This window comes from Hyperolius riggenbachi, chromosome 11, assembly GCF_040937935.1.
Source record: "Hyperolius riggenbachi isolate aHypRig1 chromosome 11, aHypRig1.pri, whole genome shotgun sequence".
Classification (NCBI taxonomy): domain Eukaryota; kingdom Metazoa; phylum Chordata; class Amphibia; order Anura; family Hyperoliidae; genus Hyperolius; species Hyperolius riggenbachi.
Genome location: NC_090656.1, coordinates 54301964 through 54326285, shown reverse-complemented (window position 1 = coordinate 54326285; position 24322 = coordinate 54301964). Strand labels below are relative to the sequence as shown.

General features: G+C 46.1%; 1 protein-coding gene across 1 annotated transcript; it reads right to left on the bottom strand.

Moving 5' to 3' along the window:
- Positions 1-461: 461 nt before the first annotated feature.
- MEAK7 (MTOR associated protein, eak-7 homolog) lies at positions 462-24051 on the bottom strand. The gene is given in 9 exon segments (XM_068260975.1): positions 462-734; positions 4312-4491; positions 8985-9103; positions 9649-10089; positions 12625-12769; positions 14121-14354; positions 21007-21041; positions 21044-21175; positions 23904-24051. Coding segments are annotated over 8 exon segments (1380 nt in total). The 5' UTR covers positions 21150-21175; positions 23904-24051; the 3' UTR covers positions 462-614.
- Between the last annotated feature and the right edge of the window lie 271 nt (positions 24052-24322).

Sequence of the window (24322 nt, the reverse complement as noted above, 5' to 3'; positions counted from 1 at the left end):
GGATTTGAGCCCTTGATCAAAGTTCGATATTCTGGCTCAAGCCAGTACATAAAACAGTAAGGAGTCTTTGGGCAAGGCACCTTAATGTGCCTGGTTGCCCATGGAGCGTGCCCTAGTGGCTGGTGCTTTGAGTCTGCTGGTAAAAAAAAAAAGCGCAATATAAATGTTGTGTCTTGTCTTGCAAAAATAGGTAAATGAAGGAATGCTGAGTAGTTGAGAAACGCGATGCAGAGGCTGATAATGGAAACAAAGGAAGTTTGGGAGGAGTACTGCAGAGGTAATAAGGCCCCAGAGCACCGCCAGTTTCAGTAGCAGCGATCCACTACAGCATTGCTTTTAAAACCACAAGGGGAACCATAAAAACAAAAATTCAACTTTTTGCCATTTGGAATGGGAGGCAGACTGCAGTCCCGGTTCTGTAGTGTTGGGCGAGTTAGTGAGTCACTACCTGAGGATGCCCATGCAGTACATACATAGCATATAATGGAGAAGTCATTTCCTGAGCGGGGCCGGGTGTACAGCACCATCTTGTGGTTACAATAGGAAGATGCAAGTCCTCATTAGAAAGCTTCAGCAGCTGCCTCCAATCAATAAATGGCTCCACACAGGACGATCTAGCTTTCCTCATCCTCTTCTTCATTCCTTAGCCCATCGCTCTGCCGCGTCCGGCCAGTCATCTCCAGCAGCGCTCGTGCCTCTGGGTCAGCGTCCAGAACGCTCTTCTTGTTTTTGGCCTGAAAATACATGAAAAAAAATGAGGAGTTTATCCAGACTTCAGGACAGACAGAACTAGCGCAGAGACCGCAGTCAGGAATCTCTGGGCACAGGACAGTCCTAGTCTAGTGCTAAGCTCTTCACAGTGCAGAAACCGCACAGGGCACTAACTGCACAGAATACGACTATTGAAGAAAATCTCTGGGCAAAGGAGATTTCTAGTACAGTGCTAAGCTCTAGACCAGGGGTGTCAAACACAATTACATAAGGGGACAAAATCTAAAACATAGTTAAGTCAGGGGCCAAATTGTTTATTATGATTTAAAATTTACTGAACAGTCTAAACTAAGTGGCGTAAGTATAGCGACCGTGGGAGGTCTGCTCCTTCCACTTCTGCAGATTAGCATAGTGAAGCGGTTTAATATTTACCTGCTACAGGGCTGTTTCATGTCTCCTCTGATCTTCCTGAGGGCCCTTTTCCACTAGCAATCGCAAATCACAAACGCCAGCGATTGCGATTTTTCATTAATTCTGTTATGCGATTGCGATTTGCATTTCTATATCATTGTAAAAATCGCTCCCGCAAGCAATTGCGATTTGCGATTAGCTATTTCCAAATCGAATCACTGTAGTGGAAAATACTTCTCGTGATTTCTATGATAAAGTAACAACCCTAGCGATTTAAAAATCACTAGCGATTTGCGATTTTGCGATTCAGCAATCGCAATCACTCTAGTGGAAAAGAGCCCTGACAGCCACACACTCTATGCTGCATACTTCTGGCTCCAAATGCATGTCATGTGATTGGGAGAAGGAGGTATGGAAGTATAGAACGTGACACTGACATGAAGAACAGACCCGGCATAGGTGGAGCAGGTAAATACACAGTTCAGCTGCACCACTCTGCTATGTGGGGAGATGGTGTGTGTGTGGGGGGGGAGGTGTGTGTGTATAGGTGTGGTCTGTGTATGTGTGTGGTGTGTGTGTGGTGTGTGGTGTGTATAGGTGTGGTCTGTGTGTGGTGTGTATAGGTGTGGTCTGTATAGGTGTGGTCTGTGTGTGTGTGTGTGTATAGGTGTGGTCTGTGTGTGTGTGTGTATAGGTGTGGTCTGTGTGTGTGTGTGTCTGTATAGGTGTGGTCTGTGTGTGTGTGTGTCTGTATAGGTGTGGTCTGTGTGTGTGTGTGTGTGTGTATAGGTGTGGTCTGTGTGTGTGTGTGTGTGTGTATAGGTGTGGTCTGTGTGTGTGTGTGTGTGTATAGGTGTGGTCTGTGTGTGTGTGTATAGGTGTGGTGTGTGTATAGGTGTGGTGTGTGTATAGGTGGTGTGTATAGGTGGTGTGTATAGGTGTGTGTGTGTGTGTGTGTGTGTGTGTGTGTGTGTGTGTGTGTGTGTGTGTGTGTGTGTGTGTGTGTGTGTGTGTGTGTGTGTGTGTGTGTGTGTGTGTGTGTGTGTGTGTGTGTGTGTGTGTGTGTGTGTGTGTGTGTGTGTGTGTGTGTGTGTGTGTGTGTGTGTGTGTGTGTGTGTGTGTGTGTCTTGGTTCCAAGGGGGATGGGAGTGTTTGGATCCAAGGAGAGGGCCCCGTGTTAATCTTGCTGGGGGTGGAGGTGATGTATTGCTGCACCCCAGCTCAAACTGATGATGTTTCAATTATACACATAGTCACCGGTGTGCTCCTCCAGACATGAAGTCGGGGCACGGAGTTTCTTTGGCTGCTCACAATGATGGACATTGGAAGCTCTCAAGGGCCACATACAATGTCAAGGATCCATATTTAACCCTCATGTTTGACACTGGTGCTCTAGACCCTAGGTTCTCAACGTGTGGTACACGTACCCCAGGGGGTACTTTTTATGGTTCCAGGGGGTACTCAGGCTTGATATACTTAACTAATAAATTTAGTTTTAGAAAATAATAAATCTTATTTAAATAACACCAAAATTAGTATTTTAGTTAATTAATAGCAATAGTAAATGCTTGGGAATGGTTTAGAACCAATTATTATATACTAGGATTAAATATATATTTGTCAAGGGGTACTTGTGATAATGTTTACTATGCTAGGGGGTACTTGGTGAGTACAGGGTCTTAAAAGGGGTACATACCAATAAAATGTTGAGAAACACTGCTCTAGACAAAAGACTGCCAGATTATTGAGATGGCCATACATTACTTGATTTCCGGCATCGATATCCAGCAGATTCGATCATAAGGAAGGAAACTGGCAGAGATCAGTGCCGCAATATGGCCATTCAATCGATCACTTCTTGATTGATTTACGCCCGAAATTGGTCTAAGTGGTTCAATCGGACATGCTGGCAAATGTGGGTCGCAAGAGCTTGATCAGGTGCACGGGTAACGGTGATTTCCTGACAACTGACATACCTCTGCCCGGTCTCCCCCCAAGTGTCTGTGACCCCCTGGACCCATGGGGAGTGTTGGAAGCTCACCTGTCATGATAGTGCGACTCCTTGCTTCTGCCTCTGTCCTGTTTCTTTTTTAATTGTCACTGCAAGCGCCTGCACCATGTGGCACCGCTGCATGTACTGATGTCACTACGTGTGCTGGTGTCACATGGTACAGACGCTCGTTGTGGCAAGACTCCGGACACAGGAGGATGCATTGCAGTGCACACTCCCAACACTGCCGGGAGATAGAAACTGCAGTCACTGCAGCCAGTCTGAAGAGAAGGTGGAGCAGCCCAAATGGACAGGGAAACCTGAGGAGCAGCATGTATGCAAGTAAGAGTGCACCCTCCTAACCCCCCCCCCCCCCCCCCCCCTCAATGGTACAGGCAGTTCCGAACCTCCCAAATGGAGAGATTTTAAAACACTGTTTTTTTACATAGGCACTCAGCTCCCTTGAGGGCCCTTTCACACTGGCCCGGTGTGGAATTTTGCTGCAGCCTAACGCTAGGGCAATGAAAATCTATAGGGTACTTCATATTGGCGAGGGCATACCTTGGTTACTGTGCGGTGGACCGGAAGTCATGCAAGTCTATGGAGACGCATATTTTTTTTTTTAAAATGCCCGCCACAAGTTTTATGCGCTGCGCATGCGTGGAAGCATAATTTAGCAATACACTACTACACACGTCAGCAATTTGGCCACAGGAATGGAGCATCACTTCCTGCTTGGCCTGTTGCCAGACGGGGATAAATGTGTATTAATTCAGTTATCCTGAAGGTCTGATTTTGGTGGTGCGGTCCCCGGGCCGCATCACACCACCCCTGCCAAATTGGCTGGGACAAGGTCCTCCCGCACTCAAGGCTGAGACACCAAAGTGCGCCCCTCCAACCCTCCTACCTCAGCCGTCACACACTGATTGCTATTAGACTAAAAGGTGTCCCAGGGCCCCCAACACCTTCATCCCTAGTTATCTGGCTTGCAGTCACTGCTATGTATCCTCTTTTCTTATTTCTCCCTGCTTCAAACAGTAGGGGAAAGACAGCTGAGTGAGTTGTGCGCCCCCTCCTACACTGCACCCCGATGCTGTGGCCTCTCTTGCCTCTGCCTTGGCCCTGCCCCCAATACTCTGTGTGAAACCGGCCTGAAGGCTCAGGACAGGGGGTGAACTGCAGGGAAAGTTGTCTCTTACCACTAATTCTTCTGGCAGGTCCCCTAAAGCCCAGACCTCCATGGAATCCAAGCTGAACTCCTCTCTGGCTGAGAGCTGGGGGCTGTTATACGTGGTGCACTTCGGCTTGGCTTTGCTGTGTCCTTTGCCAAAATCACTACTGATCCAAACCCCAAAATATTCCAGCTGTCCTCCCATGCCCTGCGGGAGAAATTCACATTATATAAAATGTAGATTTGGCAATATTTACAGTACATAATACAGAACTACTGTGGCTACATAAAAATCAAATGTTACTGGAAAAATGTGGGCATTTATAAAAAAAACGCTTGATTATACTTGAAGGTACAGCCAATGATTCCAATTTAATGAACGATTAAGTACATTTGTATGCAAATTCATGCAGCTTGAAAATAGACCAATCAGATCCTGCCAAGGTCTAATTTGATTGGTCAATTTTGAAGCCAACTAAATTTGCATACATAATTCGCATAATGCTGCATCAACTTGGAATTATTAGCATCTCATTGAGTGGGGATTACTTACATATCCTTCAGTACGCAGCATTTTTTGCAGGAATTTTATTTTCTTTGCATTTGAAACGGAAAAGAAATAAAACAAATTGAAAAAAATGACACTACACATCTCACCCATCATAGTTTTTGTAGGAGGCCCTGGGCAGTGGCGGTGGTCTGGAGGATGACGTGAGAAGCCTCTGAAGGTTCCAGAGGCTTCCCTCTGCTTAAGTATCTGACCTTTTCACCCTTAATTAAAGTGACAGGTTTGCTTTCAAATCAATAATGCAAGAGTGCTATATTGTTGATCAGTGCCCATTAGTGATGATCATAATAATCCGAACATTTGTATAGCGCTTTTCTCCTCTCTGACTCAAAGCGCTCAAGAGCTGCAGCCACTGGGATGCGCTCAAGAGGCCACCCTGCAGTGTTAGGGAGTCTTGCCTTGGACTCCTTACTGAATAGGCACTTGACCTAGCCAGGATTCGAACCCTGGTTTCCCATGTCAAAGGCAGAGCCCTTAACCAGTACACTATCCATCATGTCTAGGAGAACTGATGTATGATCAGTTTGGTCAGGCGATAGATATGCAAGTCTCTGATTTGCTAGTCATGATCATGTGCTAAAGCAGGACGTGATCACAGCAAATCAGAGCTTTGCAAATCGGCTGGTTTAATCACATGCTTCTCCATGAGTTCTCCTAGATGTGACCATCTCTAGTGACTCATTTTGACTACAATTAAATATAAGTACATTAACACTTAAAAAAAAAATCAATAGCATTTGGAAGCAAGGCTGGTGGTAAGGCTCTGTAGAGAGGTGCTCAGTAAAGGCACATTCGGTTTGAGCTGTAATCTAGCGGAAGGGGTCACCAGCTCGATTACGTTTCTTGGAAACTTCAGCGGCAGGAGAAGGGGAGGGGACGTTTCCAAGAAACTCTGGAATGCGTCTGTAACTGTATCTGCCTTACAGAGCCGTCCACATCTTTACTGGCAGCCTTGCGTGGAAACGTTATTATGTACCAATAGCTGAGTGCACCCAGAGAGACTTCGATACAGACAAGGAAATCTCAGGATCCTATGGAGGCTTCCCTTGGCATTCTGCAGACCTCCTTGCCGAGCACAGACCACTGCATATCGGGGCAGCATTTATCTTCTGTGACGAGTGCTGCCGTGCAGTGACCTCACGAGCACTGCCATGCATGCACAGTAAGCAGGAGCGGCTCCGCGCTACAATGCATGCACGGCTGCGCAACCCCAATAAGATTGCTGATTACAAGTTGTCAACTAACTTTTGGGGGTCCACGCTCGGCGGGGGGGGGGGGGGGGTAGGAAGTGCAGCAGAATACTGAGGGAAGCCTCTCTTTAGATATGCATTTCCTTTTGCACACAAAAAGTAGGAACCCTCCAGGCTGATCAGGACCGCCCTCCTCTTCTAGTACAAGCGCACAGTATGGCTGCTTGAAGAGGAGCGCGGCCTCAAATCAGATTAGCATCAAGCTCGTCAGTAATATTTGGAAAGTCCACGCTCGGCAATGGGGCACCAGAGGAGAGCGAGGGAAGCCTCATCAAGACCCAGAGGCTCCCCTCTTAGGCAAGTATGAGATTTTTGACTCAGGTACACTTTTAAGTGGTATTAAACTCTACAAAAAACAAACACTGTATTGTGTTAATATCTATAAGACCTACAATCATTTTTTACTTTGAGTGTAAAAACACATTTTACACTGTAGCTCATGGTCCCCTGGTTGTTTTATGCCTTTGTGGGCAATAGAAGAAGAGGCTGTTTGAGGGAATCTGAAGTGAAAATAAACTTATGAAATGAATTGTTTGTGTAGTACTGCTAAGAAATAGAACGTTAGTAGTACAGATATGAGTCTCATATTATTTCCAGTGCAGGAAGAGTTATGCTGGGCATACACTGCTCAATTTTGCCGCTCGATTCTCTTATCTTCCGCTCGTTTTTCTTATCTTTTTCCATTGTCCTCAATGCAGAATCGAGCGGCAAAACGATCGGGCAGGAGATCGGACGTGTCGGAAATTATCTATCGAGCCATCTAAATGACTCAGAATCGAGAAACTTCAGTTGTTATCTATGACAAAAGAGCTTCTCTTAGCTCTCCAACCGAGCTTGGTCAGCAGTGCTGTTTTCTGAAGCACTTCAACCTGTCTCTCACGGTTTTCATAAGACACTGCATGGAGGAAGGAGCCTATTGGTGATGTTTTCAAACTACAAAGCGATATCATCAGGCTGGCCCTGCTTGATGCTCCGTCCTCCTGAAGTGACTATAATTCTATGTTATCAGCAGTACAATTAAGAGAATGGCCTTGTCCTCTTTGGAGGCAAAGGCAAGAAATAGCCAGTGTAAAATGTACAGTATAAAATATTTTTTACACTTGATCGATTGTAAGGCAGGATCTTATATTTTTTGGCTTTCATTAATAAAATAGTGTTATTTTAGATTTTGTAATAAACTTTTCGTCATGAGTACAGAATGCAACAGGGAGAGTGGGAGACTTCTGTAATGTTAGTAACAGGGCTAGGGCTGGATTTACCATAAGGCACATGCCTACAGGCGCCTGATGATGGAAAGGCAGAGTCCCAAGCAGAGCGTAAATGAGAGGTTACACTCCACTGACGAGATCTCCCTTCAATCGGGGTATCACTAGCTACTTAAAGGGAATGTCCAAGCAAAATAAAAAAATGAGTTTCACTTACCTGGGGCTTCTACCAGCCTCATGCAGCCATCCTGTGCCCTCGTAGTCGCTCACTGCTGCTCCAGTCCCCGGCCGCCAGCTTGCCGACCTCGGAGGTCTGCGGGACGCATTGCATACATTTTTACGCATTCCCGCTAGTGCAGGAACATTAACACATACATTTTTACGCATTACTGGTTCAATGCGTAAAAATTTACGCATTGAACCAGTAATGCGTAAAAATGTATGTGTTAATGTTCCTGCACTAGCAGGAATGCGTAAAAACATACGCAATGCGGCCCCCGACCTCCGAGGTCGGCAAGCTGCCAGCGGGGGAATGGAGCAGCAGTGAGTGACATCGAGGGCACAGGATGGCTGCATGGGGCTGGTAGAAGCCCCAGGTAAGTGAAACTTATTTTTTTATTTTGCTTGAACCTTCCCTTTAATACTGAGGGGACCTCTGGCTACCTAATGCTAAGAGGCACCTGTAGCTATCTATGACGGGGAAGGGAAGTAGGGTGTGGCTCAGTGGGGGTTTGTAGGTCTATGGAGGGCGAAGTCTAGGGTGCCAGAACATCTGTGCCTAAAGACTCCTATGATGTAAATCTGGGCCTGGTTAGGGCTCTTACCACTGGCACTCCCAAGAGACACAAAAGCCTGATGGGGGTATAAATCTCCATCCTCTCAATATGAACATGTGGTTCTTAATACACAAGTAAGGAATGAAGAACACAACTCATAATTCTAATGGGGAAGAGTTTTTAGGGCTCGAGAGTCAGTTGCTTCCTGGCTGTGTTCTCTGAGCTTTCGGCTGAGATCCTTCTATTTGTGAAAGAGGCCTTGAAGTGATATAGGAAGTGTTTCTGATGCTGAAACCAGGAAGATAGTATCCTGAATCATTTACTGTATTCTACTATATATCTATAGATTGCTGTATATTGGCATGTAGCCCCGCCCTCCCGATGCTTAGCCTAGGCTGATTAGATATGCGGGACTCTCACCCCAGAGCCCCACCAGTGATGTTTCAGAATGTAAAGCAGGGTAGGAAAGATTTTACAGTGGGAAAGTACTGGATAAATAGTGTATAAGTCAATACTGTAAAGGAAAAATAAGTCATTTGATTCAATACGTTATTTTCAGTGCAGTTCCTCTTGCTTTACTAAGTGAATACAGCATCAATTCAATTGTCCTGAAATGTTATGTAATTGTTTATTCTGCACGTTTCCAATTTGGGTGCCATCGCACATGTGTAAGGAAATCAGAAAACTGAATACTTAGGTACCTACCTGTAGGTTTCATTTTTTTTCCCTGTAGAGTGGAATAGAAAAGCCAATTCAAGGTAAGTATATTGATAACAATGACACAAGAAGATGGTTAACCCAGATTTATAGAGAACGCTGTCCTATCAGATTTCAGAGGGTGCAGTACAGCAAAACAGCAATACAAATAATAGTCTACATATCTGCTGCTTAGGTCTACTCACCAGTCCACTTGGCATGGTTTTCTGTCCACGGTTCAGATACATGTAGTGGTCATTATAGCCAGTGTACGTGTATATTTCCAGCTGTGGTGACACGGTAAAAAGGAAGCACCTGTGGTCTCCTGACAAGGAGATAAAAAGAGGTCACGGTGTAAGCAAAGAGTACTGTCAGAACGGAGGCAGCAATGTTAGCAGTGTCATAGCTCTGAATAGAGGCACAGATGTCATTAGGAGTAGGACTTAGAATAGGAACTGTGGTGTCAGTGAATTCACCGCCTGTAAACTGCTGTACTGACGTCCCATGTGAGTGTGGCCGCAGCCAGGGGACGCCACCGAGTGTCAAGTTCTGACATCGACGGTGTTACAAGCGCTGCCATAAGCAGTGTGCCTGCACAAGGCATGAAAGGTGAAAATTGTTTAGAAGAACACAGTGCAGGAGGAATGTAGGAGGATTTGCAAAGGTTCTCTAGGCCGGCAGAACAACTGAGAAACTAAGTTTTCCAGCAAACCTGGCCCAGAGCTCCAAAAAAAAAAAAAAAAAAAAAAAAAAAAAAAAAAAAAATACAAATAAAAACAAAAAGCACTTGTTTCAGAAGTTCACAACCGTCACCTGCATCTTTGGAGACCATAGCAAGACCATTAGTAAAAATAAGATAGAAAACCTTACCTTGAAATTGTGGCCTCACTTCCCAGTTGTGAGAGGCAAATCCTCCAAAGATGAAGCCATCGGAGTCCCTGAGGATAAGTAGGGTGGGTCCCTGGTCCACCAGAAGACCACAGAGCTGCGAGAAGCTCTCACCATGAACCTGAGTTGAAAACACAAGGCGCCAGCAGTTCTGCATGTCGCTGGGGAGGTGAAAATTTAGGAACACTACAGAAGGAAAGTCCAAGAGGCTGCAGAAGGCTGTCACCTTCCCTGCTTTACATTTTGGCACCAAATTGATGAGGTCATCCTGGTGGTCAATACTCTGCCTCATGATGGAGAGACCCAGCGTCACCACAATCCGAAGGAACAAAGAAATCAGTGGAGACTTGTACAGCCAGTCTTCTATGGAGGATTGCGGATAGGTGGCACTTAAACGCTCTGTTTCTCTAAGTGTTTGTCCACCTGGAAGGCCAACAATGTTAACTGCACTAAAGCAATACTGAAGCGAGCAAAAATAAAAAGTCAGATACTCACCTATGTAGAGGGGAGGCTCTGGATCCCATAAAGCCTTCCCGGTCCTCTCTTAGTTTCCTAGTTCCACTGCAGGCCCCGCTGCCCCGGTGAAGTTCTTCGACCAGCTTGGTTGAATAACTCTTCAGCCTTCCTTGGGCAGCTTTCAGAAGTACTCAAGTCTCAGAGTATTTCTGAAGAGCAGATTTGTACTAAGCAAGCAGGAGTCTGAAGCCTGCCAAGGACAACTGAAGGTGCAGAAATTTAACGGGACACCAGTGAAACCAGGAGATGGAGAAGAGGACTGAAAAAGCTCTATGGAATCCCAAGCCTTCCCTCTCCATAGGTGAGTATCTAACTCATTTTTTGCAGCATGCATCAGGTTTACTTTAATTGAGTTTAACCAGGACCCATAAATTCCTACTACAGACCATAATTATATATGTGGATCACAACTATAACTGTTATATGGGCTGTTAACCCCTCCCAGCTCCTTTTTGACTACTTCCTGTAAACATTGATGGAATAGGGGAAGGAATTTAGACAGTAGGGGGAGGGGACCCGGGCCCATATGCAATGAACATTTTTCGCCTACGTTTTCTCCTAGGTAATATTGTCACAACTTGTACATGAACTGCCCTTTAAACCACCAGCAAGCAAGAAAATACTCAAAATATTTTGATAGAACGTTTACCAACTTTTAGTAATTTTTCCAGTGTCCTCCCCAGAATTTTTTTCCAGCCGGGTGGCATGAAAGAGTAGCCGGATGGGGCGCAACCAGGGAAATGCAGGGGCGTGGCGCAACTCTGCTTACAGCATAGGAGGATGATGAGACAAGCCAACGACAGCCAGGTGCTTCCCAAAATTAGCCAGGTGAAGCCTAAAAGAACCCGGGGAGTACACTGACTTTAACAATTGCTAAATGCTGAAAAGTTATTTTAAAGAGAAAGATGAAAAGTTGCCCTCTGAGAAAACTCAGGAGAAAAAGGGAATTACATGTCCCCCTGAGTAATAGTGATTAAGGTATGGGTGGGGGTGGGGTGTATAGTGATTCTTCCTAATTCTACATTGGCGGAAGGGGGGGGGGGGGGGGGGGGGGAGGGGGAGACACCAAGAATACACACACCCTCTTTCTCTCCTTCCCTTGCTATCCTACACAGGCTAGATGTAATCGTCCTGGCAGAGAAGACAGGAGGGGTGGAGCTACATCCTGCCTGTGGTGTGTGCTCCTTTCCCCCTATCTACTGCATGTGAAAATAACTACAAAGGTGATAACTTAAGGACTGAAGTGATTAGACAACCCGCTCACTATGAAAACTTACCACTACAGGTTAATAAGGCAATCTTATTTAGTGTTTTAACACTGAAAATACAAATCAATGTGTGGTGGTAAGGTTCACTTGCCTTATCACCAGCATGATCTTCGTGAATTGAGGCCAATGACACATCTGGGAGGGTGAACTATGCCTTGTGTGAAATTCAAAACCTTGTACACACGCTAGATAAGAGTCATTAGAAGCTTTCAACCAACAACAGATTTAAAGAGAACCAGAGACGAAGCACCCTCATGTATTTTACCATATATATCAATGGGAACATGACAATAAATACCTACTCTGCTCTTTGTTTCATTCTTCACAGTCTGCCTGTTATCAGCTCTGATAAGAATCCCAGACTGAGCATTCAGTCTAGCTTTACCCTGGAAAGATTATAGCTGAGTCAGTGTTCTGTGATGCCTTTTCAAGCCCAAGTCTGCCCCCTTATGGCTCTGATTTCCTGCTATGTATCCTCCTAGCAGGAAAGCAGAGCCAGGAGGGAGCAGGCTTGGGCTTGAAAAGACATCACAAAGGGAAAAGCTAGACTGAATGCTCAGTCGGGGATTCTTATCAGGGCTGATAACAGGCAGATTTAGCAGAGAAGAATGAAGCAGAGAGCAGGGTAGGTGTTTACTGTCATGTTCCCACTGATATATATGGTAAAAATACATGAGGGTGCTTCGTCTCTGGCAATCATAAAAGAAATGTAGCTAAACGACGAAAACAAGCCACCGATATCAGGTATTCTGCCCGATCCAACTGGCGGGTCAACTCAGATGAATGTAAGGCAGATATCGTGCAGTTGGCCGGTGTGTACAAGTCATTCAAACTACATTGTTCCAGAGTGTGTGCGCATGTCGTGTTAAGTGTCACCTTTGCTAGTGCATACATTTTTTGACATAATTGACATAATGATGACATAATTGTTTAGAATACTAATGTATGTGGACAACATCGGTTAGACGGTTGATTCTATTGGCAGGAAATATCCCTTGAGCGGCATGGCTCGTTGGCGTACACTGATTTTTATCTAGCGTGTCTTGAACTACAAAGTAATTTTGTTGTGTTACACAATGACAATAAAGTGCTTGAATCTTGATTTTATGTTTCTACAGCACAACACTGGAATAAACTTCAGAAGAAGAATACAAGAGGATGACATAAACCATACCTGAAGGTTTGAGCTGTGACATTAGCTGCGTGGCCAGAGTACTTGTCCCTGATTCACAATCACGGGTCTTCTCTAGACTCCACCCCCTAAGTGCATTGTCCCGGCGCAGTACATACACAACGGCACCAATCAGGTCCTGCAAGAACTGGGGAGGAGGGGAACAGACACTTATTTCCCTACATTAAGGAAGGAATATGAAAGCTGCCATATTCATTTCTCTTTAAACAATACTAGTTGCCTGGCAGTCCACCTGATCCTGTGTCTCTAATGCTTTTATCCATAGCCACTGAACAAGCATGCAGGACTGCCTGGCAACTGGTATTGTTTAAAAGAAAATATGGCAGCCCCCATGTCCCTCTCAGTTCAGGTGTCCTTTAAGGAGAATATACAGCGATTCCTGGGGTTCTACCCCTTAAGATTCCTGACAATTTTGGCATATTAGCTATGTCACTATTGATACAGTAATAGGTCTCTGGATCATCAAGAGGATTCCCTCTATTAAGGTAAATTGGGGCGTGCGTATGTATACGCCCCTGGTGATTTGGTCGTAGGGTGAGCCGAATGACTGCTCACCACAAAATACTATTTGCCCTCTGAGTAGTAGCAACATGGAGGGAGAAGTAATTCAGGGTCTGGCCATTGGCAGACCCCCAATTACCAGTGCGTGGGGTACACACTACAACACTAGTGATATAGCGTACCCCAGGTCAGGCGCTACACACCCGGCGCCGAAAGCACCTGCTTAGCAAATTGAGCACTTTTCCCCCCCAAAGGGTTTCTTTCAAAGGGAACTTGAAGCCAGAGTTATATGGAGGCTGCCAAATTTACTTTTACAGAGACTCTGTACTGAAAAAAAAACTATCCCCTGGCGGGGTACTCACCTCGGGAGAGGGAAGCCTCAGGGTCCCAATGAGGCTTCCCCCTCCGCTGTAGCTGCAGGCAATCCAGCGCTGGCTCCCCCGAAGCTCCCGGCAATCCTGGCTCGACAAGCCTGACAAGGCTTGATATATTTACCTTCCCTGGCTCCAGCGGGGGCGCTGTTGTGGCCCTCAGCACGGAGATAGGCGGAAATAGCCGATCTCTGTAGGGTCCGCTCTACTACTATGCAGGCGCAGGAGACGTGTTTAACGATTTACATCCCACTGTTCGGAGGGGCACAGCAAGACCGACGTGGGACACAGGAGGACGGGGGAAGCCTTAATAGGACCAGGAGGCTTTCCCCACCCCAGGTGAGTACCCCTCAGGGGAACTATTTATAGTTACAGGTTTTCTTTAAGCAATACTTGGCAGTTCTGCTGATCCTCTGCCTCTTATACTTTTAGCCATAGATCCTGAACAAGCATGTCAAATCTGACAAAATTAGCTGCATGCTTGTTTCAGGTGTCAAAATGTCCTAAAATAAACCTGAAAATGCGTATGTAATGGGGCCCTGATACTCTGGGTTGTGGTTGGGCATTTCCCAGATATTATATTAGGCAATGAAGAGTAACACTTACTTCCAGCACTTGTTGGCCCGTCACTTCCTCTTTGCCATCTGATGCTATCATGTAGGCGACGATTGGGCGCTTCTCCTCTGCCGTCCCTCGGAGGATGTCAGCAAGGAACAACATGTACTGCTCCTTGCTGATCTCCGGGCCTGGAGGTGGGGCCTTGCCCGTGACATTCTCAGCTTGTATACCGCAGTAGAGCCGCTGGGACATGGCATGGGGCACTGAGCTCCCAATGACATCCTGGGAAATGAAAGGTTAAAGTTGTATCTATTTTATCACAGGTTTGTAGTCAAAGAGAGAGGACAATTTTATTTTCAATTCAGTACATAAAACAGAAAAAGACCAAAGGTTCAGCATTTTTTATATCTGTCATGTCATATTTCATGTCTGCTTATTATCCTGTATCAGTGTTCTCCCCAGACATTTTTTCCAGTCGGGTGGCATGAAAAAGTAGCCAGGTGGCAGGAAAAATTAGCTGGGTGGGGCAAGATGAGAGAATGCAGTGTCAGTGTTTCTGTGTACAACTCTGCTTACAGCACAGGAGGAGGTGAGCTGATAACAGCCGGGTGCTCACGGGTGCAGCTCCTGGCTAAAAGAGGCTGGCAAGAACACATCTGTATTGTACACAAGTACATATGTTTGAGTATTGCCACTCTTTTTGTTGTGTACAGTAAAACCCCTAATACCCGGCACAGGTGGGGATTGCCTGATGTCAGCTATGTGTGCCTACCAGTCGTTTGAGAAGACAAGCAACTGGCCCTAAAATAACACTAACTACCCGACCCTTCTGAGTGGTGCGCAGTGAAAGCGATTTACAAAACCTCGGGATGCTGTCTTCTAAACATCCTGCAGCTCCCAGCTGCTATGAGTCCTCTGTGTACAACTCCCGATGCGTGCATGTGACCGATGCAGGTCAGGTGACATGTCGGTAGCCTACATGAAGGCTGATGGGAGCAGCAGGAAGAGGAGAATGTGGCATTCGGAGGTTTTTGGCTTCTGCTGCGCACCGCTCTGCAAAAGGTTAAAGTTATGCCCTCATTCTCCCCCTCAGACATGCTGACTTGTTCTCACAAAGGGGGACCTAAAATAATCCTGCTAATAATCATAGTTTATACAGTACCAAATTAATCTACCCTTTTCATGAATCAAGAAAGTTCAGAAGAAATGCTCAGTCTGAAGGCTGTGTTCCCACTTGAGCCGAGAATGGACATTTTTTTGTCTGTTCTCTGCTCATTGATAAACTGACAGTGAACAGATCCTGTGTAATACATAGGAGCCGTTCACACTTGTCACTCTGCAATGGATCTACGGGATTCATTGCAGTAAGCACACCAAACTTCTGTGCAGTCCACAATAATCCCGGGCAGGTGGATGCGTACCCCTATATATACTATAGGGGTACCATATCTGCCCTGGGCTACAGCCAGACCATCGGAGGGGACACTACACTGTCTGCTTCCGCTGACCGCACGTGATCTGACCACACAGCCTTATGAATCATCAGTCCCTTTAAAAAGCCCAACTCACCCCTTATAACCGTTTGTGCTATTCAAGATGTGGGGAAATAATTGAAGCACCTAAAATACAGTATAAGACTTATTCAGACCATTAATCATTACACATCATCTTTTAGTTATTAACCATAAGAGCATAATTCAAATATTATTGAACAAACCTCATATTAACTGGGTTTACTAAGGAAACCTGTAATGTTAAAAAAAAGGAGTTAAATTTACCTGGGCCTTCTACCAGCCCCCTGCAGACATCCTGTGCCCACGCCGGGGAAAAACGATCCTCCGTTTCCTCACCACCACTCAGTTTCACTTTGAGAGTTGGCAGGCAACTGAGCCTCTGGGGCCCTGGCTACACGCGTCCTCGCTTGCGTGGCCGGGAGCATCCTGCGCAGGCGCAGTGGCCGTCAGTCGGCGGCAAAGAAACGGAAGCCGTGGCGGGTGACTGGAAGATCCTTTGGTAATATCGGAGGCTGCAGGGGGCTGGCAGAAGCCCCAGGTAAGTAAAACTTTTTTGTTTTAATGAGTCTTCAGGTCTGCTTTAAAATGCACTGTTCAAAATGATTATGCCCAACAGAGCTTTAACCACTTGAGGACCTAGGGCTTTACCCCCCTTAAGGACCGGCCACTTTTTTTTCCATTCAGACCACTGCAGCTTTCACGGTTTATTGCTCGCTTATACAACCTACCACCTAAATGAATTTTGGCTCCTTTTGTCACTAATAAAGCTTTCTTTTGGTGCTATTTGATTGCTCCTGCGATTTTTACTTTTTATTATATTCATCAAAAAAGACATGAATTTTGGCAAAAAAATGATTTTTTTAACTTTCTGTGCTGACATCTTTCAAATAAAGTAAAATTTCTGTATACATGCAGCGCGAAAAATGTGGACAAACATGTTTTTGCTAAAAAAAAAAACCCATTCAGTGTATATTTATTGGTTTGGGTAAAAGTTACAGCGTATACAAACTATTGTGCAAAAAGTGAATTTTCCCATTTTCAAGCATCTATGACTTTTCTGACCACCTGACATGTTTCATGAGGGGCTAGAATTCCAGGATAGTATAAATACCCCCCAAATGACCCCATTTTGGAAAGAAGACATCCCAAAGTATTCACTGAGAGGCATAGTGAGTTCATAGAAGATATTAATTTTTGTCACAAGTAAGCGGAAAATGACACTTTTTTTTTTTGTCACAAAGTTTCCATTTCTTCTAACATGCGACAAAAAAAAAAATGAAATCTGCCACGGACTCACCATGCCCCTCTCTGAATACCTTGAAGTGTCTACTTTCCAAAATGGGGTCATTTGTGGGGTGTGTTTACTGTCCTCGCATTTTGGGGGGTGCTAATTTGTAAGCACCCCTGTAAAGCCTAAAGGTGCTCATTGTACATTGGGCCCCTTAGCGCAGTTAGGCTGCAAAAAAGTGCCACACATGTGGTATTGCCGTACTCAGGAGAAGTAGTATGTTGTGTTTTGGGGTGTATTTTTACACATACCCATGCTGGGTGGGAGAAATACCTCTGTAAATGACAATCTTTTGATTTTTTTTTTTTTTTACACACAATTGTCCATTTATAGAGTCATTTCTCCCACCCAGCATGGGTATGTGTAAAAATACACCCCAAAACACATTGTACTACTTCTCCCGAGTACGGCGATACCACATGTGTGGCACTTTTTTGCAGCCTAACTGCGCTAAGGGGCCCAAAGTCCAATGAGTACCTTTAGGATTTCACAGGTCATTTTGAGAAATTTCGTTTCAAGACTACTCCTCACGGTTTTTTGTCACAAGTTAGCGGAAAATGACACTTTGTGAAAAAAAACAATAAAAATCAATTTCCGCTAACTTGTGACAAAAAATAAAATCTTCTATGAACTCACCGTACTACTAACAGAATACCTTGGGGTGTCTTCTTTCTAGAATGGGGTCATTTGTGGGGTTCCTATACTGCCCTGGCATTTTAGGGGCCCTAAACCGTGAGGAGTAATCTTGAAACAAAATTTCTCAAAATGACCTGCGAAATCCTAAAGGTACTCATTGGACTTTGTGCCCCTTAGCGCAGTTAGGGTGCAAAAAAGTGCCACACGTGGTATCGCAGTACAGATTGTCATTTACAGAGGTATTTCTCCCACCCAGCATGGGTATGTGTAAAAATACACCCCAAAACACATTATACTACTTCTCCTGAGTACGGCGGTACCACATATGTGGCACTTTTTTACACCCTAAGTACGCTAAGGGGCCCAAAGTCCAATGAGGACCTTTAGGATTTCACAGGTCATTTTGCGACATTGTTGGTTTCAAGACTACTCCTCACGGTTTAGGGCCCCTAAAATGCCAGGGCAGTATAGGAACCCCACAAATGACCCTATTCTAGAAAGAAGACACCCAAAGGTATTCCGTTACGAGTATGGTGAGTTCATAGAAGTTTTTATTTTTTTGTCACAAGTTAGCGGAAATTGATTTTAATTGTTTTTTTCACAAAGTGTCATTTTCCGCTAACTTGTGACAAAAAAAATAAAATCTTCTATGAACTCACCATACTCCTAACGGAATACCTTTGGGTGTCTTCTTTCTAGAATGGGGTCATTTGTGGGGTTCCTATACTGCCCTGGCATTTTAGGGGCCCTAAACCGTGAGGACTAGTCTTGAAACCAACAATGTCGCAAAATGACCTGTGAAATCCTAAAGGTACTCATTGGACTTTGGGCCCCTTAGCGTACTTAGGGTGTAAAAAAAAGTGCCACATATGTGGTACCGCCGTACTCAGGAGAAGTAGTATAATGTGTTTTGGGGTGTATTTTTACACATACCCATGCTGGGTGGGAGAAATCTCTCTATAAATGACAATTGTTTGATTTTTTTTTTTACACACAATTGTCCATTTACAGAGATATTTCTCCCACCCAGCATGGGTATGTGTAAAAATACACCCCAAAACACATTATACTACTTCTCCTGAGTACGGCGATACCACATGTGTGACACTTTTTTGCAGCCTAGGTGCGCTAAGGGGCCCAACGTCCTAATCACAGGTCATTTTGAGGCATTTGTTTTCTAGACTACTCCTCACGGTTTAGGGCCCCTAAAATGCCAGGGCAGTATAGGAACCCCACAAGTGACCCCATTTTAGAAAGAAGACACCCAAAGGTATTCCGTTAGGTGTATGGCGAGTTCATAGAAGATTTTATTTTTTGTCACAAGTTAGTGAAAAATGACACTTTGTGAAAAAAAAAACAAAAATCAATTTCCGCTAACTTTTGACAAAAAATAAAATCTATGAACTCGTCATACACCTAACAGAATACATTGGGTGTCTTTTTCTAAAATGGGGTCAGTTTGTGGGGTTCCTATACCGCCCTGGCATTTTACGGGCCCAAAACCATGAGTAGTCTGGAAACCAAATGTCTCAAAATGACTGTTCAGGGGTATAAGCATCTGAAAATTTTGATGACAGGTGGTCTATGAGGGGGCGAATTTTGTGGAACCGGTCATAAGCAGGGTGGCCTTTTAGATGACAGGTTGTATTGGGCCTGATCTGATGGATAAGAGTGCTAGGGGGTGACAGGAGGTGATTAATGGGTGTCTCAGGGGGTGGTTAGAGGGGAAAATAGATGCAAGCAATGCACTGGCGAGGTGATCAGGGCTGGGGCCTGAGGGCATTCTGAGGGTGTGGGCGGGTGATTGAGTGCCCTAGGGGCAGATAGGGGTCTAATCTGATAGGTAGCAGTGACAGGGGGTGATTGATGGGTAATTAGTGGGTGTTTAGGGTAGAGAACAGATATAAACACTGCACTTGGGAGGTGATCTGACGTCGGATCTGCGGGCGAACTATTGGTGTGGGTGGGTGATCAGATTGCCCGCAAGGGGCAGGTTAGGGGCTGATTGATGAGTGGCAGTGACATGGGGTGATTGATGGGTGGCAGTGACAGGGGGTGATTGATGGGTGATTGACAGGTGATCAGGGGGGATAGATGCATACAGTACACAGGGGGGGGGGGGGGGGCTGGGGAGAATCTGAGGGGTGGGGGGGTGATCAGGAGGGGACAGGGGGCAGGAGGGGGGGGGGGGGTAAAAAAAAAATAGCGTTGACAGTGACAGGGAGTGATTGATGGGTGATTAGGGGGGGTGATTGGGTGCAAACACGGGTCTGGGGGGGTGGGCAGGGGGGGGTCTGAGGGGTGCTGTGGGCGATCTGGGGCAGGGGGGGGGAGAAATCAGTGTGCTTGGGTGCGACATAGGGTGGCTGCAGCCTGCCCTGGTGGTCCCTCGGACACTGGGACCACCAGGGCAGGAGGCAGCCTGTATAATACACTTTGTAAACATTACAAAGTGTATTATACACTTTGTATGCGGCGATCGTCGGGTTAACATCCCGCCGGCGCTTCCGTATGGCCGGCGGGATGTTGCGGCGGGTGAGCGGCGACAGGCGGAGGATCGCGTCACGGATGACGCGATCGCTCCGCCCATGCCCCTACAAGGACCACCGCCATTTGTCTATACGGCGGCCCTTGCGGGGTGCACTTCCCGGCCGCCATTTGTCTATACGGCGGTCGGGAAGTGGTTAAAGAGACTCTGTATCAAAAAAAAAGTTCCCCTGGGGGGGTACCCACTTCAGGAGGGGGAAGCCTCAGGGTTCCAATGAGGCTTCCCCCTCCCCTGTAGCTGCAGGCAGTCCAGCGCTGGCTCCCTCGAAGTCTCCCGCAATCCTCCCCCGACAAGCCTGATAAGCGCCGATTTATTTAGCTCTCCTGGCTCCAGTGGGGACGCTGTTGCGGCTCTCCACACGGAGATAGGCGAAAATAGCCGATCTCCGTCAGGTCCGCTCTACTGCGCAGACAGGAGATTTGTGCCTGCGCAGTAGAGCGGGCCCGACGGAGATCGGCTATTTTCGCCTATCTCAGTGCGGAGAGCAGATACTGTGCCTGCGCTGGAGTCGGGGAGGTAAATATTTACATCGCCGCTGTTCCATTTTTGGCGCCGCCATCGGACCGAGGAGGGCGGGGAAGCCTCAATAGGATCCGGGGCGAGTGCCCACCAGGGGAGGTTTTCTTCGTTACAGGTTTTCTTTAACACATTTTATAGGCTGTAAAGATCTGCCAATGGTCATTAGTTGAATTTGCAGCATTAGGAGGTCTATTTGCTGAAATCAAAAGCTATTTCCCAACTGATTGGCCCAATAACAGAGCCATGATCCCCCGCCTAGGAGATCATCGGCTCCAGTAGAAACACAGGTTTCCATACTTCTCCATAGGCTGAAAAGGGCAGTTCAAACCCAGTGTAGATGTCAAACGTCTGACCTGAGTGGCTGACCTGGAGTTTCTGCACAAACTTTGGCATGAACTGGCAGTATGTTCCTTTCCCAGCACCTCTTACCTGAAAGGTAGCCAGTCCCCCGGCACTTTTTGGCGTTTTTTTGCCCCACATAATTTGTCAAAACTCTGTTCGATCTCAGCCTGCTCCGAGGGAGTGAGCCGCGACAGGCGCTTCTGGTAGATGCTGCTTTCTGCGTTCCCCATCGCAGATCACCGTGCGAAGCTACCTGCTGAAATATCACATAGTGCAGAAAAGACAGTCAGTCTACAGGAATGCATCAATGTACAGTTTATAAAGGGGGGGGGACGGAGTATCTCGATGCCCTTTTACACAGGGGGAGAACAGGATAGATCAACATATACAGGGGGGGTGGTGGGGGGGGGGGGGGGGGAGGGGTAACAGGATATATCAATGTACTGTACTTATAGTGGTTGGATAGAGTAATGGTTAAGGGAAAAACACACCTGATTTACAATATCAAAAACACTAGATAAACTTTTCAGAGATTGGTTATTGTTAAAAACGTAGCTTTTAATAAATTCGGGTTAAAAATAGTTTGAACAGATTATACTACCCCTTAGTGCAAAAAGTGATACATTGGGTTGGGGATAAAAGGTCATTTGTCTGTCAGACTCTCCTCCAAACTCACAATGCATGTATATTAACAACCCCACACAACCCTACATGTTTCGTTTCCTTAATTGGAAACTTTGTCAGGGGTAATCAAAGTGCTAAGTGCCTAAAGTGCTAAAGTATATACATTATAAAACATCACATATTACACATATGAAGGTAGCTTAATAAATAGATTAGGCCACTACCAGCAGCCTAAAGTGATTCGCAAATCTGAAGCACTGTAAAGGTCACTGTACGGCGTTTCCAAGCTTCGGGAAATCGCAATCGCCCTAGGAATCACTGCACACAGCGCTGTGGTGATTTTAAAGTGCTGCAGCAATTCCTAGTGGGTTCCAGGCCTAACACTGCTACTGCTTACTGATTGCGCCCTAGGGGCTGCAGCTCTGGTGCAGGAGAAAAGCGCAATATAAATGTTCTATGTCTGTCTTGTGTCTAATAGGGTGAACAGCAGCACTGAATGGGATCCAGAGGTGAGAGGAATATGAAAGCTGCCATTTTTTTTAAACAATACCAGTTGCCTGGCTGTACTGCTGATCCTCTAACATGTTTAGCCACAGACCCTGAAAAAGCATGCAGATCAGGTGCTCTGACTGAAGTGTGACTGGATTAGCTGCATGCTTGTTTCAGATGTGTGACTATAGGCTAGTTCACAACAAAAAAAAAAAAATCGCTAAGGGCCCTTTCACACCAGAGGACTTTTTCGGCCTTTTAACGCCACAGCCGAAGTTGGCGTTTTCCAAGGTAAAATGAAAGTCCATAGACTTTCATTTTACCTTTCACATCTAACTCGGCGTTTTGGAGCGTTGCGTTTCAACGCTCCCAGGAGCTTTTTCAGGGCTGTTTACAGCCGAAGTTGGCTGTTGGCGTTTCAATGATAGTCAATGGAAAACGCCAACTTCAGCGTTTTCAAAGCGTTTTCAAAGCGTTTTACAGCTGACTTTATAGAAGAAAAAAAAAAAAAAAAAAAAGGACGTTTTCATATGAGCTGTAGAACGCTTTGAAAACGCTATGTATTGGCGTTAAGCAAAAGGCTGAGTTTCAGCCTTTTCTACCGCAGCCTCTAGTGTGAAAGAGCCCTTAGCATAATTGCAAATGCTTAGCACTTTTTGTAGCAATTTCTGGCATGTGCCTTGAGATTTTGGAGCATTTGCAGTTAGTGATTTTGTAGTTGGGGCAAAACAGGAAGAATACTTTGACCTGGAAAGGAACCGATTTTGGCAAAAAACGTTGAAAATTGCTCTGTTCAGCGATTTCTAAAATGATTTTACAGGACCCACGTTTTATGGGAAAAAAAAAATAGAAATCACATCGCTCAGGTATGAACTAGCCCATAGAAAGACATTAGCCAGTCACTTTTCGAAATGCTGGTGCTTATGAAAGTGCTCTTGGTGTGAGCCAGTCCTCAGACAGACACAGAAAGATCAACAGGACTGCCAGGCAACTGGTATTGTTTATAAGAAAATAAATAGTGTGGCCTCCATACCACTCACTTCAGGTTCCTCTTCACAATATAAATAAAAAAGGGTTTAACAGTCTACAACACTGCAATGTATAGCACTGCTTTATTTCCTCACGACGGCAGGGTGCGGGGCCCTTTCCTCACGACGGCAGGGTGCGGGGCCCTTTCCTCACGACGGCAGGGTGCGGCCCCTTTCCTCACGACGGCAGGGTGCGGCCCCTTTCCTCACGACGGCAGGGTGCGGGCCCCTTTCCTCACGACGGCAGGGTGCGGGGCCCTTTCCTCAGGACGGCCCTCTGGCATGTACTATAATAGAGATGAATATGTCTGTATTCTGTCAGGATTTCATATCAGCAGCTCAACCGATTCAGAGTATAATTACCAGCAGTATTTTTGGTGTAAACACTCTTATCCTTTCTCCGCTGCTGCCTGTAAACATGGAGGCTGCAGGTGGAGGAGGGCGACCATGTCATGGAGAGTGTTCATCATAAAACAGGAACATATAAAATCAGACTAGACGTGTGGTACGCTGACCAGCAAGGATGAGCCTCCTCTGTCGCTGACCAGCAAGGATGAGCCTCCTCTGTCGCTGACCCGCTGTGTCCATATGGCAGAGACATTCCCAGAGACATTAAAGCTGAATAAACGTATTGCAACTAAAATAAGCTTGTCTGCTACTGGCTGTGAGGGAAGCAGTGACCGCACTCCCATCCACCAGCAGAGCCAGATAACTCCCTGGTCCTGACTCCACCCCTACTTCCATTCCTAGAGAAGACATACACCTGAGACCCCATGCAGTGATATCAGGAATGCCTCCCCTAACTCCACCCCCTCGATCCAAAGCTCCACACATCATACTCACCAGCCCTCTGTCTCGTCACCTGCAGTGAACTGCGAACCCGGCCACGCCCCTCACTCCTCCCCTCGTTACGGAGCTGCTAGCAACCGGCAAGTGGGTGGACGCTGCAGCCCAGCAGAACTTCACCTTTCCGCCATACTACAGATTGGCAACGTGCTAAACCCCGCCCTCACCAACCACTTCCGCCAGTACAGACATCTCACTCCGCAACTCCGTCTGAGTGACGTCATACTGAGGCCAATCAGAAGTCAATTGGCCCTCAGGCGCTTGGTCCGAAACTCACTCGCATGGAACTACCGGTGTTGTGTCTGATTACGCTACCTGTTGATTTGCGCTGCCCCGCATGCGTAGTAGAAGACTGCGGCCACATCTTCAATTGAATTAGGCTGCTGGAGGTAAAATACTAAATGTCTCCGCTCTCA